The sequence below is a fragment of the Oryzias latipes genome, chromosome 6 (assembly GCF_002234675.1).
Source record: "Oryzias latipes chromosome 6, ASM223467v1".
NCBI classification, from domain to species: domain Eukaryota; kingdom Metazoa; phylum Chordata; class Actinopteri; order Beloniformes; family Adrianichthyidae; genus Oryzias; species Oryzias latipes.
This window is the reverse complement of record NC_019864.2, coordinates 25098282-25117250: the sequence shown is the minus strand read 5'-3', so window position 1 is coordinate 25117250 and position 18969 is coordinate 25098282. Positions and strand designations below refer to the sequence as shown.

The following is an 18969-nucleotide window of genomic DNA, read 5'->3' as shown; positions in this document are numbered from 1 at the left end:
TTTGTTTTTGCAAAATGTGAACTCTAAATGAAAAACATGTTTTACATACATAAAAGTTCATAAATGTAAAAGAAATGCTGGCTGTGTGAACAAATGACAGGAAGGAGGAAAACAAAAACTGAAGAAATAAAACTTTAGAAATGAAACTTTTTTTTTCCTCTTTTGTAATTTTTTGCATGTTCGGTGGAAGTGGTGAGTTTTTTTTCTTTTTATGGTCTTGTAATTTCATTCCTAGAATTTTGTTTTGAGTAAAAGAGACCAGAGGAAGCAAATCTCAGCAGAGGAACAAAAAAAAAAAAAAAAAAAATCAAAGGAATTCTGTTAGTATTTTTACAGATCATTAAAGGGATTCAGCTGAAAGATGTATGATGTTGACAGTTTTTTTAAGTCTTAAGTCTGGTGGGAGAAGACTTTCAACTAATTTGAACTCTGAAAGATCAGCTTCAGCTTCTATTACTATAAGATCTTTGCTGCTCTGAGAATGGAGACAGAAACCTGAATCTACTTAAACCTTTTGCTTTATGGCAAATAAAACATCAAGTAAAAAGATGGGATTTAGAAAAGTTATATAGGATAAAATCTGAGTGTTTTCCTGTTTAAAAAAAAACATTTTTTAATAAAGCATATAAACAGCTACAGAATGAAAAAATCCCCGATTGTGTAAAAGTGGTGAAGTGAAGTCGTCATAGTTATGACAACATCTTATGTCTTTGGAAAATTTTTGAAACTACCCTCAAATAGCCTACAGGTTGATGAAAACAAGTTGATGTCGACAGCTGCAATTTAATGTACCGGTAAGTCAATTTCAGCTCCTTCACCTTGTCCACAAACAAAAAACATTTTGTTCTATTGGAACTTGATCTTCACTGCATAAAGATCAAACCCTTCCTTTGACCTCCTGTTAAGTCATTGATGAAATGTTTTGCCTGAACTGTCAGAGCACAGAGAGTTTGAGAACTGCTGCCCATTTAGTCAGTAACCGCTTTGCTGTTTCATTTTAAAAATTGTTTCCAAATGTAAAAATGTTTTACACAAATTCAGAAGATATTTCAACAATATCATTTTTTCCAGTTTTAGACACCAACTTAACCGACAGACAAGTTTAACATATTAAAAAAAAAAAAAAAAAACATGAAAAATCCTCTGAAGCCATAAGCTGCTGTAAATGTGTCATTTACCTTTAAAAATCCTAAAAATGTGTTTTATACCTCTGCCATTTGCTGCTTCCTCTGAGCTTTGGTGGCTTCGGTGTAGGCGTTGTGGTCCGTCTCGATCAAAACGAGGTTGTTCGTTTCCGGGTGAATCACAAACTTTCTGGGAGTGTACTGCAGAGGAAAGGCCACCTGGTTGAAGACAGCTCCCAGTTTCTCCAGAGCCAAGATTCTGACAGGAGAGACCAAACACTGAGTTTACTTAGGAGGTTCACCTATAAACTCTTCTCTTTGCCTAAACGTTGACGCAGGGGTATTTAAATAAAACTTAAAAGGTTTTATGAAAGAAAAGCTCCAAAAGAAAGCATCTGGAAAATTCAAATGTCTATGGTTAAAGTGTAATTAGATGACATTAAGTTTGAGACACTTTTTTTTAATTACATTTACTGTTACCCGACTGTCACACCAAATGAATGTTCCATCAGATCCACTCCGATTAAATCTTTTGATCTACTTTCAAAGACTTCCCAGTGGTCTTTTAGATATGATTTTGCAGTTTTTAGTCAAAACATTTTTTTTTTTAAACTGTCGTTTTCTAGGACATAACATTGGTCTTTTTAAGAAGCGGGGATGTTTCTGATGTGAGACAGGTTGGTTGGGGTCTCTCCCAGAGTGAAGTCTGAACAGAGTTAAGCTTCTCTTCGTTCCCTGGTTTCCCCCTTTGTTTCTAAAGATTTTTCACAATCTTCTTGATCTTTTTGGCTACTTAAACTTTACAGCCTGTTAGCACACAGTCACATGTACACGGTCTGAGTATTTCCGCTAAACCACTATTGTAAAGTCTGCAGAAGCTGCATGAGTTAAAACAGCAGCATCACAGTGCGCTTATACTTATTCTGATTAAGATGTTTGTTGGGGGTTCATATGGGACAGGGTCTGGACCTGGTCCGCCTGTCCATGACTTCTGCTCTAAAGTCTCCCAGCCTGGTTACAATGCTGCATGTATTTCGTGCAGCCGTACCTCAGTGTGTTGGTGGAGATGGCCACAATGCCTTCTGGGCATTGTTCAGAAGCAAAGCCAGAGGCGTACTCCAGCGTCTCATAGGACAGGGGGGTCAGATGGAAGCGGGACTGGTATGAATAGCTGAGCCAGGAGCGGCTGGACATGGCCAGCACCTAAAAGCAAAGAAAATTCATAGCTGCAGTGAACACACAACAACTTATAGAGGAAAAGGAGAAATGATCAGCTGCATTCTCACATTTTTTCATAATAAATTTTATTTAAAAAAAACTTAAATTAAATGTTTTACTGTAATTGAAAATTCTGTCTATGGACCAATAAACAAGACATTATTTGTTTCACATACGGCTTCCTGTCCCTGCATCCTGACTCTGAAGAGCTTGACGGGTCGGGATCCGAGGTACCGGGTTCTGGTGTCGGACAGGTCTCCAGTCACAGGGTCTAAGACGGTCCGCAGCAGCACACCGTTCTGATAGATAGGAAAAACAAATACATGTCTAAACTACATTGATAGAAATGCTCTTAATAATAGTGCCTGAATAATTATGAATTAAAGTCCAGAGGAGGGAACAGCTCTGAAAAACTAACAAGAAAAAAAAAAAAACCCAATGTGGTCTTCTTTTGCATCCTATAATAAAATTGTACAGAAAAGACGTCAATAATTTGCCACAAACAGTTTTTTAAAACACCTGCAGCCCGATGTTGAGGTAGAGGAAGCCCATAGTGCCTTTTTCTCCAAGTTCGTCCTGTTTCTCCACACCTCCCATCTCCACGATGCACAGACTCTCTGGCTGAGCAGGGAGGGCCTGCATACTCAACGGCTGAAGACAATCCTAGAGGGGATAAAAATGGAAAGGCTTTAAACAAATCTCTGCACGTACAAGCATTATAAAGTCTGACTTTAAAATGATAAACATGTTAAGTACAAAATAACTTTTCCCCCCCAGATTAATGTAATGCAGCCACTAAAAACCCTTTCAAAGGCACCTCTTTTACTAATTGTAACTTGATGTTTCTCAGGACAGACAGACCTGCTCCACTTTAGTAATAAACCAACTTAAACCATAAATATGAGTGTCGCCACATGGTAGGTTACTCTCTGGCAACTGGGAAGGGCTTAACGACAAACTGCGCCCTATTTTAAAGATCGGATATTTTGTTTTATTTTTTAAAGTGCAGTACGAGAACTTTTTTTTCCTTTAATGCGGGTTTAAACAAAGAAATCATTTAAGCTTATTAATAAGTGGACTTTAAATGGTCAAAGTTCTGGTTTGTTGTTTTGAGACGTTTAATCTTTCCATTTGGAAGTTTTGACACTGGATTGTGTTCATTTTACTGTCAAGTTGCCTTCAATTCATTGAAACCAGAGCTAAACCAATACTTTTTTTGTTCAGATTGCTGAACTCTAACAATAAACAAATGTGCTGTGTAGAAAATAGTGTTTTCAACTATTTTTGTCTAATTATGGAAATTATCACTTAAGAAGCTTTTGCAATTATATTAATAGACAGCTTTAAATGTGTAAACAATTTGAAATTTAACTATTGACATGTGATTAAAAGTAGATTGATTTGAGTCATTTCACCTTTATCCAGATGTTAAATGTCACAACCTGGGAATTCCTGATCTCCAGATATCCAGAAAGGCATTACGTGAAGCATAAAGAAGCTTGTCTGATCCTTGTCACCACTTCTTTGGATCAACGTGAAAAAAGAAACTCTTCTACATTCTGCAGTTGTGATTAAAGTCCAATAAAACTCTGCAGATTCACTCTGAAGTATTTTCCATTTGAGTGTCTGGGTTCTGATGTTCCTGGAAGTCAGTCAGAGATCTGAGCAGCCTCCACACAGAAAAGGGTGTAGCAATTTTATAAAACGCACCAACACCAGCTCACACTGGAAAGTGTTTGAAAAGGATTCAGTGAACATCCCAACAAAAGGAAAAAAAATTACACATTCAAACCGGTTCCTGATGTTAGGAGCACTTTTTACAGGTGTTTGGCAGCAGAAGAGAATGATTAATAGCTTTCCTTCTCTCTGTAGTGTGAATGGCCAAGTCTACATCCATACCTCAGGTTACCAATAAAAAACATTTTTCCCTTTACAGAACCCCACCTACACAGCAGTTGTCAAGATAAACTGCCATTCAGATTTGCATTTGTACCGAAGGGTCCAAGGAGATGATTCGAACGGTGTTGTCGACCAGTCCGACAGCCAGGAAGCGGGAGCGCTGCTCACCCGGCGGGACGTTTGCCAGGCTCATGCAAACCACGTCTGCAGACATCTCCTTCCGCTCCGTGTACTCGTTCAGCTGGCCAGACTACAGAAGACACAAGTATGAGAGGAACACATACACAATTGTCCTCTTTATGAAGCACTGATATCACAAAACACTGTTCCATCTAGTAGAACTTTTAGAAGTGTTCTAATGCTTCCTGCAAACAGCAACCGCACAGTTCTGATTCCTCTTGGATTGATCCCAAAAAAAACTACAAGAACCCAAAGATGATCTACTGGAATGTAATCTAGAACAGTGGCGGTAAACAGTCCCCTCTAATGCTCTAGTGCCAGTTAACCTGAGATGATGCCAAAATCCACCTATAATGTTCATTCAAAGAGGATAAATCTATCCAACACAGAGCTGATCTAATGTAAAATAAAAACACATCTTATAAAACCGATTCGTATTTAGGACATAAAAAAAAATTTTTTTTTTTTTGATAGACAAAATGACCCATCTGATCATTTCATTTACAGAGTTACGGTGAAATTACAACCATAAACTCATTTTATTTAGGTTTTTATTTTTGAACACAGCAGACCGTATGTTTCAAAAAACGGATCAGCGTTGGCTGCCCGCGTCCACACCACATTCAAACTTGTATAAATCCGGCCTATTGGTCATTGCTCGAGTCATTTGGATCAAGTCTATTGACCAATTCCACAGAGTTGCTGCAAAGTATTGATATGTTGCAGGTAACTTGTCCTTTCGATGTTGCACTTAGGGAGCACTAATAAAAGCCTTACCGGGTCCATCTCGAAGTAGACTAGCTCCCCTCCTGTCAGGGCGATAACCACCTGCCTCTGGTTGACGGCGCAGCGGACAATGGTTTTTTTACCAGGAGTTTTCCACTCGTTCACTCGCTTGTCTGCTCTGATGTGGCGAATGCCATCTGGGTACACCTGTCCCCAAAACGGTAAAAAAGAGAAAATACATTTAGCAAAAGAGGCACACAAGGTAGACTACCAAAAAAAAATAAAAATTAAATGCTAGACCAAAACATTTCTGTGAAGAATGGCCTACAGGTGACTTTTGACCCACCTGAACCAGGGCATCTTCTCCCAGCAAAGAGCAGGAGAGAGTGGGTGTTGTTCCCAGAAACCCTGAATCTGTCACTTCCTCCACGGTCTCTCCGATGGACAAAACCAAAGTGGCGTTGACGAAAGACACGATGATGTAGGCATCAAACTCGTCTACAAAAACAGAAGTGTAAGAAAAGGGGCTTAGCTTTTATTTTAGTGCCGTGTTTCTGAACCCCTTTTCTCCAGTCCCACCATGTTTAGGTCAGAGGTGGATCAGGTGTGTTTTATAAAGAAAAAAAAAGTCAAACGTGCATGGCAGCAGTCTGAAACACTGATTTAGAGGAAGACAACTGCTTGAAGTAAACCCTTTATAACAATTATAACATATATATTATATAGCCATACAGAGAAACAAAGTGATGTGTGTGAAAAACAAAAAAACCTCTGCAGTCTTACAATTGAAGCACACACATATATAAAAAGGTTAATGAAAAGAAGCTGAGCTGACACGCGGCAGATTTTTCATTATTTAACTATATCTAATCTATAGATTGAGCGAGGGGCAACTTTTATTGCACTCATTGTACTGATGGAGCAGCTGCTCACACCCCCAGGGGCAGATGTAGACCGTCGGTATCAAGATCAACAGATGAATGAATAAATTACATTAAAACTATTGTTACTTAGTGATTTCAGAGTCAATCTGCTTTCAATCAACAGTCGGGGCAGACGACGATGCAGATGCTTTACATTTCCTGAAATTCACTCGCTGGTGTTTTATGTTTAATTCAAAATGAAAAACCTATATGGCATTTTCAATAGGACAAGGCAGATGTAGTTGTATTTTACAATTTGACAAGAAAAAATAATTCATCAAATACTTTGCGTCATCTAAACTCAACTAAAACATAATTACCCTAAAAATAAAAGTTCTCTGTCTTATATTTGAGATATAGTATAACTACAGTATTAGACTCTTTTGTGTAAATATAAATGTGAAATATTAAATGTAGGGTTACCTTCCACATGTCTGCGTACCGTCCACACAGCATTGGGGTTACCAGGCAGCTCAGAAACAGCCATCTCTGACACCTGAGAACAAGGACACAACTCAGAAAAAGAGGACCAACAAAAAAAGTACAAAAGATAGATTCTGCTTTCTCACTTTTTATTTTATTTTATAATGTTCTTCTGCTTGCATTAAACAATAAAGCATCACATCTACATAACATTTTGGCAGTTTAAAACTCAGTATCGTAGTGTTGCATCACTACTGCATACAAGTATGTTTATGATGAAAGTGTCAAAGAAGAATGGTACTAAATTTAAGGATTTATTGTTTTATTACATTACATCAGGCCTACTATAAGCCAACTGAATGGTTTTTCCTCATTGTTTTTTGCCTATTAGAAAATGTTAGGAAATTATCGAAATTTTTAGTTTTAGTTGTTGTTTTGTAAAACACAAATCATATATCAAACTGAAACAAAAATATGACCCAAAAGTTCAGGTTTTAAGGCAAAAGTTAATTGTTGCATCCTTATTGGTAACTACATTTTCTACATGTAATTAAAAAAAAAAAAAAACATGAAACGTCTAGATTCACCTCTAAAACAAATAATGTGATCACAGAAAGATGAGCATCTCTTCGGTTAAGTATCAAGAGGCCATCGACACATTAGTTTCAAATTTAGTGCTGAACAGCTGCTTCTTTTCACGCCGAGACGAGTTGAGTTTCTTTTGTGTCAATCAACACAGCAAAGAATGAACAGGAAGAAGAAAAAAAACACTGACCAAAGAAGCTCATGGATTTTCTAAAGAGACTGTAAGCAGGTGACTAAAAGCAGGTTAAACCGATAAAGCCACCTCTCCATAAGCCCTACCCTGTCCTCTATGCTGATTCATAATTTTCTAATTTCATGTGCGGTGTCAAACTTTTTTAGAGCACTCGAGGCTGTGGGTCTAACCGTGCTAACCAACGATGGATTGTAGCGTAACCAGATTCTTGATGTGCCAGAGAGGAACATCAAAAACATGTCTGTCTTGTTTATCAATATCTAAAAAAAGAAGACCAGCAGCTCAACCATTGCTATGATTTTCTCCATTCTTATGAGACAGAAACAAGACCGTGTCCCAGCACACAGGAAGACGTCCGCAGAGTTTTGCTTCATCTTCTTGTGAACAAGTGCGTCAACTTTGCGGTTGGATTCTGAGCTGATCAAACGTCAACTCAAATCAAGGTGCGTCAGAAGAAATCTGAGTTATTCTTACAAACATGCCCAAAACCGTCATCATATATGTAAGGCTTTTTCCACCTTCCTGGGTTGAATATCCTACATACAAACACGTCGGAGAGATGACCGTTTAAAATAAGCACACTATTACTTTTGGATATTTACACTAATTTGCTTTTTTTGTTTTTTTTTGAGTTCTACTATTCTACAGGATCAGAATGACAAAGAACATTAAATTTTTCCAAATCGAACCCAATTAAAAGTGTTTTAATGATAAAGTGTGTAGCTACATTTTAGTTTTAGCATGATATATCAACTCCTCTGTCATTGCATGTAAAGCTCTGGCTTACAGTTCCCTCTCCTCTGCCCTCTGGTTAATGATTCTCGTTTCTAGATATGTAGCTCAGACTACTGTATCTGCGCAACTGTGACTGTACTAGGGCTGCAGAATAAATCACAAATTTATCGTTAGCGCAATATCAAGCTGTGCAATACGCATATCGGAAAAGTCAGCAAAAATAGCCATAAATGTTAACCTTAAATGTGCTAAAACAATCTTATGGCAGCTTGAGGTATTTAACGAATCAAATAAATCCATGTACCGTAATTTCCCCACTATAAGCCGCTATTTTTGTCATACGCTTTCGACCCTGCGGCTTATTCAATGACGTGCACGTGACCGCCATTACAATATGACGCAGCTTTCAAGTTAAAAGCAATTGTTAAAAGCAGTGTGAAAAAATCAACCATCACCAACGGGTTTGGAAAAGCTGGTCTGTTGCGTGACGGAGAGGACAGCACAAGTTCAGGAGTGAGTTTACCTCTGAGTCAGAGTGACACTAGCCCAGCTATTTAGCAGCTCCGTAATATACGAGATGATCTTTTAAACGTGCTTTTATTATCGTTATGTTTATTATGAAGCACCTGTTCGTTCATAATTTTATTTTTAATCTGTGTGGTCAGTAGGGTTGTGCCGATGGACGATATCATCGTCCATCGTGATGGGTGACTGACATCCCGATGGAGAGACACCATCGTGATGCCACGCCCCCGCCACGTTGCGCGTCGACACCATAAGCCGCGGTTACATGTACAAAATATCCTGATGGGATCAATGGTCGGATTAGAATCCAACCGTGTAGATGGGCCCAGAAAAATGTTTTCAGAATATAAAAACGTTCACTAAGGTCACAATTTCGGTCGGAATAAATCATTCGCACATGCGCAGTATTCGCACATGCGCAGTTTGAAAACCGGAAGGGGATACAACTTCCGCCGAGCGGCTTTTTTTCCAAACTTTATTGAATGTAACAATTCAATACAAAACGATAACAGCGCCGAGCGGCTATATATATTGACATGTCAGCTCGGTAAAATACGAGACGATCTTCAAAACGTGCTTTTAATAATGTTACGGTTATTATGAAACACCTGTTCGCTCATCATTTGAATTTTAATCCGTGTGGTCAGTGCTTTTTCTGAATGTAGCCAGGATTAGCAGTATGCTAACACGGGCTAACAACATTAGCTTTGGGTGGCGCTAAATCCTGTGAATAACATCAGCCTTTATTTAGTCGGAACACGACTGGAAACACAAATCCACGTGATTGTTTGAATGTTTTCTAAGGACTGAGCGACATTTCTGCTTTGATGCTCAAACCGCTGTGTGTGCTGACGATCCGAGCTGTGCTCAGACACACTTTTAGACCCGGTTCTGAGTTTGATAGCTCGTATCCCTAGAGCTGCGGGACGGATCGCAGTCTTAAATCTCCCACACATACCGCTCATGTACCCCCCATCAAACACAAAGCTGTAAATCCGCACTCCGCCGGTCCACTCCGCCAGTTAAGTGCGGGAGCGGACTACTTCTTTTCTATCTTGCTTTTTACTTTTTCTGTAAAGTCACTTCCCTCAGTTTATACTGGATCATCGCGGATTAACCATTAGTTGGGAAATAAAATGAAAAAAGCAAAATAACGAATAGCAGTTATATAAGAACGAAAAATGCAAAAACACCCCCCCCCCCCGACGATGTCATCGTCCCTCCCGATGGTTGACAGCAAACATCGTCAACGGCCAATTTAGGGGACATCGCCCAACCCTAGTGGTCAGTGCTTTTTTGTGGCAGAACGAAGCCGGAAGAACGGTTAGGTGAAGGCTAACATGCGCTAACAACAACATTTAGCCTGGATGAACATGAATCGACGCGGGAAATGCCGCAATCTGCAGCTTGGCTGCACATAAATATGTGGGAATAACATCGGCCTTTATTTTGTCGGGACACGACTGGAAACACAAATCCACGTGATTGTTTGAACAGTTTCTAAGGACTGAGCGGCATTTTGCTTTGAAAAGCTCACACCGCCCCAAAGCCGCTGTGTGAGATGGAGACACGGTTTTCCTGAATTCGGCTGCTCGTTCACATAGAGCTGCGGGACAGATGGCAGACCAAAGCCTCCCTCCCGTAACAAAGCATCCTCCCCGCCCCTCAAACACAAAAACTAAGTCCGGCTGCTCTGCTCAGAGACACGGTTCGCTCCGGCAGCCACACGCTTTGCACCGGGCGTCCGGGGAGCAACAGTGTGGCGTGCCTCTCTGCGAATACAACTATCTTCAAATTACTTAAAAGGTTGATTTTCCCCAAAAAAGAGAGCTGACCATGCCCCCGAAGAAACACCAGGAATACGAAGACCTCAAAAAGACTCTTGACATTATTCAAGAAACGCTGAAAAGTTTTATGGAACAAGTGTCGGCTAAGCTAACGCCACTTTGGGAGATGATGGAAGAGTTCCGAAGATTTTGGGCTCAAAACGAGCAGCGAGAAAACCGGGTCGAGATTCTGGAGAAAAGACTGGACGATGTGGAACAGCAAGTAAGGATGAATAATGTCATTCTCACTGGAGTACCAATCAAGCCTCGAGCGAAACTGACAGCAGGAGCAAGCACTGCTAATGCTAGCGCTAGCGTAGCTAGCAGTGCCAATACGGAGATCGGGGCAGAGTCTTTGGAGCAGCAAATACATTCATTTCTCACATCTAAAGGGATTACCCTGGATCTCAATACCATCGAGACCTGCCAACTGCTCCCCAGGAGAAAGGAGACGGATAAACCAGCGATCCTCATCAGGTTTGTGAATCACAAACACAAGCTAGCTTTGATGAATCAAAGGAAAAATCTGAAGGGATCTGCTGCTTATCTGAACGACCATCTGACCAGAAGGAATGCTGAAATCGCCAAACATGCCAGGCTTCTCAGGAAGCGTAAGCAGATTGAGAACACTTGGGTTAAAGGCTGCAGGATTTACGTCAAACCGCTCGGTCCAGAGGACCGATCCAAGGTTCTGGTTGTGAACACCATGAAGGACTTTGAGAAGTGTTTAATCACGGTCGTCTGAAACAACATGGAGTAATAAACCAAAGAGCCAAATAATTTCAAGAAATATGACGCCTGGATTCCTCACTTTCTCTGTATGTCTGATGTAACCTGAATAACAGCAGAGAGTTCTGACCTGCAGACAACTTGACCTCAACTTTCACCGTCGCTGATATCAGCTGGAGAAGGATATGGACCTGAATCTAATGTCTGCAGTCATAACATCGAAGAGAACTATTAACTCTGTTTAAACCCAGAAGTACGGCTGTTATCAGTAAAAGAAGAAATGCCAACCTTGGACAATCGACAGTTATGGACCCTTTTTACTTTTCCCCTACAGCATTACTTTATTATAAAAAAATAAAAAAAAAATAAAAAAAGTAAAACAAATGATTAATCACTTATTTAAAATTGTTAATTTGATTGACTTTTAATGATATTACTTCACTTTCTCCAAAAATTGATAAATTGATTCAAAAATCTTTCCTAATGTAGCATAATTTTGCACATGTTTTTAACTTTTGATACTTGATGAAATTTTGCTATGAAAATTCCTGAAACAGTGTTGTGTCTACTTTACTGATATAGTATTATGTTTTATACATATGAATGGCTTTTACAAGTAACATAATCTGCATATATTTCATATGACTGATCTGCATTTGCCATGTTGATTTCTAAAATAGTTATTTTTGACGTAATACTTAAGTAATTCATCTTTGTCATGTGCTTTATCGATATCTTATGATTTTTAATTCTGTCTGATAAAAACTGGGAACCGGATATTGATAAATCATGTAATAAAATGGTTACAGTATAACGGGGTGGGATTATATAAGTTCGCTTCCTTCCACTCCCTTTCAAGCAATGTATAACTGATGATTATATTTCTGTTGTGTATTATTTGTACTTAATTGCTTGAAATAAATCATTTCAAATCAAAAAATCAAATCAAAACACGCACGCGGTTTCAGCTTATATACATCCTCAATCTACAACACAGTGTGGCAACACTGGGGTTAGCCCCGTCTTAAACCCCTAAGATTCATGGGAAGTGGGGAAACGTGGGTGTAAATTTCCTGACCATAACTGAGGGAGCTGTGAGCAGAAGTGAGGTGCATGTTGTTTGGTAAACGTGGGTGTGTTCAAATCCATGAGCTGACGCACTGTTAACTCCTCCCTCAAAGAGACTGAAGGCAGTCGCATAGTCTATAGGGCAGGATAAGCAGTGACGGGCCAATATTGTTGGTAACAACATGCGACTCGAATACAGGTGCGGCTTGTGTATGAAAATTGTGACTTAACCTCCTTAAATTGAGTAAGTGCGGCTTGTAATCAGGTGCGGTCTAATCAGATGGACCCCTTCACGTTGTTGACCAATCGGATGGACCCCTTTGATGTCCCTTTGATCCCCTCCTATGTAGATGAGGATCATTTGGAGTATATTTTCAGTTAAGTTATGTTGACTTATTTAAATTAAACTGTTCAATTCAATTCAATTCAATTCAATTTTATTTGTATAGCCCAAAATCACAACAACAGTCGTCTCGATGGGCTTCGAAGTAAAACATGAACTTAAAAGGATCACGAATACAAAGAGTTCAATAGGAAAATACTAAAATGAACTAACAAACTGACTATGCTATACTGGCCTCCCTGCCCTTAGACCCCCCTTCGACTGTTGCATGGAAATAAATGCAAACTATGTTTTATTTGTTAATGTATTGCATGTTATATCGTCATTGCAATATTGACCACTAATATCGCAAATCACAAGTTTTCCTCCTATCGTGCAGCCATAAACTGTACTGTAGCTATGTGTCCGACACTTAAATGGGTAGTAAGCATTTAGGTAGTTTGGAAAACAAAACACTCTATAAAAACACCACTTCTACTGAATTTCACGGCATAAACTTTTCTTTCTGAATTTTATTTACAAGCAGTAAATTAGTGGGGGGGGGGGTGCAAAATCACGTCCGTCATTAAATGTACTCAACCTCTGCTGTGTCAGAATTATTGACAGACTCTTCAGATTTTACTCAGAGAAGAGACATGACAATGTCATCACTTGATCAGCAGGAAGACTGTGTGAATTTTCTAATTCTACATAAATATTATATATACAAAAAGAAATACCTCCAGTCCATGCCGAAGAACTCTCAGAGTTGACTTGGGACCTCGTCCGCAGGCGACATACAGCTGAGGAGTGTCTTCATTTGCCAAATCAGCAATCTAACGAGCAGCATAAAGAAAAGAAAAGTTTCTATTGTTCTCTTTTAAACTCCATTTACCCCAAATCAGCTTTGAAAGTGCAAGAACTCACTTGACAGGACATGATGGGTGACATGTTCTCTTGTTCATCCACCAGCACCAGGTTTTTGAGCGGCCGAGGCTGGAAGAAGAAAGTGTCTCCCTCCTCCAACGGCATGGCAGAGGAAAACTCGGGCTCTTCATCGTCGTCACCCAAGTGAGCGATCTGATAAAGGTAACTGCAGGAAAAGGCAGCAGAGTGACGAGCGCTCAGTACACAGAACAAGCTAACCTAGACCAGCCTAAAGGAAGAGTGGTGAGCGAAACTTACTGGTTTCCAAACTCTGATGCCACAAACAGGAAGCCAGTCTTCAGGACACACATGGCTGTTGCTACAGGAATCGTGTCGAAATACTTTAGCCTGATTTCTGTGACCTGAAACAACAGTCATCACTCATGTGTGATTGTGTTCTAAACTAGAAAGCTTCCTCTGTAAAGCAGACGTGTAAGTGGGAACTGATGACAGTCATTGGCTACTGAAAATAACACAAAAAAGCCAAACGTCTTAAAACAAAATTTTAAAACTGCATTGCATTGTTAAATTGCCTTCATGATGGCTGTGGTACAGACGAGAGCAATCAACCGCTGATTGACTGCCCATGTGTCGAACTGTCCTTGAGCAAGACGGTGAGCCCCACATTGGTGGTTACAAGGGTCTTGTACGGCAGGAGAGCTGCCATCAATCAGTGTGTGAATGTGTGTGTGTGCATGGATGAATGGGAGTGTGTGAATGTGTGTGTGCATGGATGATGGGACTGGGACTGTAAAACGTTTTGGGACTTAATAAAGGCAGAAAGCTTATATATACCGTACTAATAGTGTTCCCTCGTTTACTGCAGGAGTTATATTCAAAGTAAATAACTTGCAATAGTTGAAATCCACAAAAAGGTGTTTTTTTTAGAATCTAGAATAATTTAGTTTTGAAGCTGTAAAACTCCTCAATACACACTTTATCCACTTTTTACAGACAGAAAAGAAAAATAAGTCCAGTATTATAGATTAAAAACAAAGATTTAAGCGCAACTGAGGGTTTATGTACTTTGAAAAACTGAATGTATTCTGTACAGAAAACACTTGATTGATAACTGTCTACAGCCAATCAGGATGCAGAACACCATGGGCTGTAAAAATAAAAGTTGCAAAACTGCAAGGCCATGAAAAATGAACCACTTTGTAGTTATGAACCACTGTATAGGACATTTTCATCATTCAGAGATGCAGCCTGTCCTTCCTGCATGTTCTCCATAGATCACGAACTAATAAGAAAAACGACTTCAGAGTGATGCCGTGCCTATGTGCCCTCATGAAGAACTTCACTCTCATCAATAAACGCATCTGAAAAACACGCCTTCACAAAAGTCAGGCGATACATTTTACAAAACTGGTGGTTGATATTGTTTGCCACCCTCTAAAAAATTAAAAGAATATCAGCCCTTATGTCTGCAACATTTTTCTTTTCCCAATTTTAATAAAGATCAGGCTACATTTAACAGCCAATCAGCTAGTTTCTGCATGCACGCACCATTTCTTCGTCCGTTTCCAGTGTGACCTTGAAGATGTCTCCCTGCTCCGTCTGAGCCAGGAAAAAGAACATAGACTTGGTCTTGTGGGTGGCTGAGCACACAAAGATCATGCCGCGCTCTGGGTCATCCAGGTCGTTCTGTGGGACGGACAGAAGAGAGCATGAGGGACGACAGACAGCAAAATGAAAATAAACATGCAGGCTGAACTGAAATGGCAGATAGAAAATAGAGTGAGTGACTTGCAAAAGGTTTCCACATAAACAAAAAAATCTGCTTCTATTTGTAGCTATGTGAAGTCGCTCTCAGACTGAAATATGTCCTTTTTTTTGTCTTTGAAAAATGTTGTTGGTTTTTTGCTTGGACTCACCCTGCGGCGGGGAATGGGACAGCGGATGTCTGGCTGGTCTCCAAAGTTCTTGTAGGTGATGTAGTTTTCAGAGCAGATCAGAACTCCACTAGGTCCATCTGAACCCCCCGGAACTACAGAGAAGAAGTTTCTTCTTCAGTCATGATAGGAAACAGGAAGGATTATTGATCCAAGACTGATTATTTTTGTGCCGATAAGATTCATATAGTCAAGAAATGTTATTCTTTTGCCAACATTTTATGGGAAGACAAGTCTGGTTTACCAGCCAAGCACGCACAAAACCAAGTGCAGATGATGGATTACCACGAGAACTGGGACTTCAAGAGAAAATTCACCTCTGAGCTGCCAGGGTGAAGTTACGGTTTCGGATGTGATGACAGCATCTCCCAAAGAAGCTCAACAGAAACAGTCTTTCTTACCACCTTACCTATCAGCGTTGTGACAGAACTTTTTTTTTTTTTCAAAATGGTTCAACTTTACTCATAAACGAAAAACAAACTGCGTCTTAATGAAAAACTTCATATGGATTTGAATAATTACCAGTGATGAGGAAATTTCCGTGTTCCTCCAAAGCCTCGCTGTATTTTCGCACCACGTGGTTAAGGCCGAGGTCCAGCTCATAGAAGGTGAGAGTCTGCTGGGTGTTTGCAGCAGCTTCTCCTGTTGGGTCGTTGTCCGCCTCCTGCAAAGAACGCAAGGTTATTTAGAGCCCGTTATTACATTTTAAAACCTGTTTGTTATGATCAACCTTTTGGACAAACTGAGATCAGAAATCAAATCTTTCTCCAGTAACAGTCAGAGAAGAGACATGGAAAATTCATCACACTCAAAACAGCCCAAGCCTTAGTTATATAAAAGAAAGAAAAAAACTATTTGATTTTTACACTTACTCACCTCATAATCCATTTCTAAGCAAGCAAACATGGGATTTTCAAAGCCAACGTCGACTCCAACAACATGGTAGACCAGAGTGTTGGCTTTATGAGCTTCCAGAGGAGAGGAGATGGTGAGTCTGGCTGCAGCGTCTCTGTTCAGAATATAAACCAGCTTCTGTTTCTCTATGGCCCCTGAGGAGCAGAGCAAAACACATCCAGAAACAGATTTACAATGTTAGAATAAAGTTAGCAAGAATTCCCTCTTTCCCTTGGGGGATTCTGACACTTGGACTGATGCTAACAGTTGTGACACATTGAGTTAAAAAAACCATTGCTAGGATCCTTCACAACTGCAGTTCATGCAATCTGACAACCAGGTAGTAACTGCTCCATAAGGATCAAGAGTGCCGGTTAACTCAGGATTTCACACAAACATCTGATATTAAACCAAGTCACCTAAAAGATACAGATGAGATACAGATTTTTCCGTTTCATCCCCTGCATGTTAAAAAAACGGACATTTAACTCTTAGAAGATTCAAAATGTAAACATATTAGCCTCCTTATTGTGACTTTTTCATAAATTGGTAAATTTTCCCTATTAAAAAAAGATAAATTGAAATTTCTTTAAAAACATTCTAAAATAATTGAAATTTAAGACAAAATTTATCAAAATATACAGAGAAGAAAAATGTCCTGCTCAAGGTTTTTTAGTCAGAATTAAAAAAAAAAACACTAGAAGGGGTTTTAATTATTTAGCAGTAAAAACAAATGGTAAATGGCGTATAATTATATAGCAGTTTCTACCCTCTTTCGAAGGCCCAAAGCGCTTTACAGTCTCAGTCCCATTCACCCATGCACACACGCATTCACACACTGATGGCGGCTCTGCTGCCGAACACTGGCGCGAACCTCCCACCTCCCAACCCAGGCGGGGTTCAGTGTCTTGCCCAAGGACACTTCGACACATGGCCGTGCAAGGCGGGAATCGAACCCGCAATCATACGATCATGGGTCGACCGCCCTACCGCTGCACCACGGCCGCGGGTAACAAAGCAAATTTCTAGAGGAATGTGTTTTTCAACTATGTTTGCAACCTTCTGTTCAGTTTCAATCGATCATTACAGAGAACCTGCTTCATTGAAAAAGTTGCACAAATTCATTTTAAATTAATTAAACAGCAGAGAGAAAACCAAAAATATCTCTCATTTCAATATCTCTCATTACTTCAAATGTATGAAATCTTCACTTTAATTGATCTTTTGCACTCTGTGTGTTTGCTACTCTTTGAAAATTACACATGGAACCATTTGAAATTGTGAAGAAGAGAATACTGAAAGAATGCGCATTTAAAGGACACGCTAAGAACTCTCACCTATCATGACAGCTCTGCCTTTAGGGTCTACAGCCAGGTATTGTCCCGGGACGATCCGTCTGCAGCCGCTCTTCCCAAAGGTTTCCTGGTGGATCTTCTCAAACATGTTTTTAGATGGATGATACTCCAGGATGACGATGCGTCCGCTGTCACTTCCAACAACAATATAATCTACAAACAAACAAATTAACCAAACACACGCTTTGAGAATTTGTTTTGAAAATGAGGATAAAGTAAACGTGAAAAAAGGGCTTCCTGCTAGCTTAAGAGTTTTGACCTTCATCAAACACAGTCACTGAAAACTGACAGCTTATATTTGGGGGAAGATCTCTGTCCAGAGTAAACCAAACCAGAGCAAAACACACACAAAGCTTCAACAGTAACAGTTAACTGACAGATTACTGAGAAACATCACAATTAATGACAAGAAGAAACAGTTTTCAAATCATTTTCAGCAGCACAAATATCAAAAGCAAACCAAATCAAGTGATTCAATAAGCAGCAACATTTCTTTCTAATCCTTTGGTACCTAAACACCTAATTTTACAGGATAAAGTTCAATGAGGAGAGTGAAGCTTATTTTATTCCTCATCATTAAAATTAAGCGAAAGAATCACATACAAAAATCTGTAAATCAGTACCAAAGCCTTTTTAGAATAAACTCTGACCATTCTTTTAGGAAAAGCAAAATCAGCAAATCTTTCACCTGTAACATATTGTTAAATAATGATGGTTACATACCTTTAGTTCCTCCTGTGAGTCTGAAGGCCATCAGCGATCTCACAATACCAAACACTTCCATTGTGAGGAGTGTGTGCACTTTCCCCGTGTTGGCGTCTGGGCGCAGTAACTCCAGGATCTTTCCTCTGGAAACTACAATCTCCTGCATTTTGGTTCCTAAATAATGAAAAACAAAATGTATTGACATTAGATAAGACGTTTGTGAAGAAAAAACAATCAGCTTTGTGTTGAACCATTTGACAAATGTGTCTATGAAGACTCTCATTCATCCAGGTCGATTCCATAATAGGAGTAGGTTTAGAGGCCGTCATTTGTACTTTAAAGTTAGAAGATGTTTCACCTCTTATCCAAGAGGCATTGTCAATTCTGAATTGGCTGTAAAAGAGCTGGTATAGATGCGCTCATGGGGGAGGAGTTTCAGGTCTGACTCCTCCCCCATGAGCGCATATATACCAGCTCTTTTACCCGCCCCTAAACCTACTACTATAATTTGACAAATGAATTTATTTAGGACAATGAAGGAAAAAAAATAACTTATGTCTTTGTTTTCATGTAGATGCCAAGTTAAGGTCTACTTAAGGTAGATTTGGAGAAGAAATGGTTTAATGGATATTTGCATCAATAGGCATCAAAGGATTAAGGGGAGAATGGCACATTTTGGAGTGAAGAAAGGAGTTTATGGTCTGCAACTATAGTACC

General features: G+C 39.5%; 1 protein-coding gene across 1 annotated transcript in view; it reads right to left on the bottom strand.

Annotated features, from left to right (window-relative positions):
• sf3b3 (splicing factor 3b subunit 3) overlaps nt 1–18969 on the bottom strand; it is a 32673-nt gene that overhangs the window by 12643 nt on the left and 1061 nt on the right. The window contains exons 3-19 of the mRNA XM_023955973.1: nt 18271–18426; nt 17530–17700; nt 16175–16347; nt 15821–15962; nt 15281–15393; nt 14913–15050; nt 13662–13765; nt 13404–13569; nt 13217–13312; nt 6494–6566; nt 5494–5645; nt 5199–5354; nt 4336–4491; nt 2862–3005; nt 2519–2641; nt 2173–2327; nt 1209–1383 (exon numbers count right to left, since the gene is read on the bottom strand). Of these exons, the coding sequence (XP_023811741.1) occupies nt 1209–1383; nt 2173–2327; nt 2519–2641; nt 2862–3005; nt 4336–4491; nt 5199–5354; nt 5494–5645; nt 6494–6566; nt 13217–13312; nt 13404–13569; nt 13662–13765; nt 14913–15050; nt 15281–15393; nt 15821–15962; nt 16175–16347; nt 17530–17700; nt 18271–18426 (2393 nt within the window). The remainder of the gene's footprint in view (nt 1–1208; nt 1384–2172; nt 2328–2518; nt 2642–2861; nt 3006–4335; nt 4492–5198; nt 5355–5493; nt 5646–6493; nt 6567–13216; nt 13313–13403; nt 13570–13661; nt 13766–14912; nt 15051–15280; nt 15394–15820; nt 15963–16174; nt 16348–17529; nt 17701–18270; nt 18427–18969) is intronic.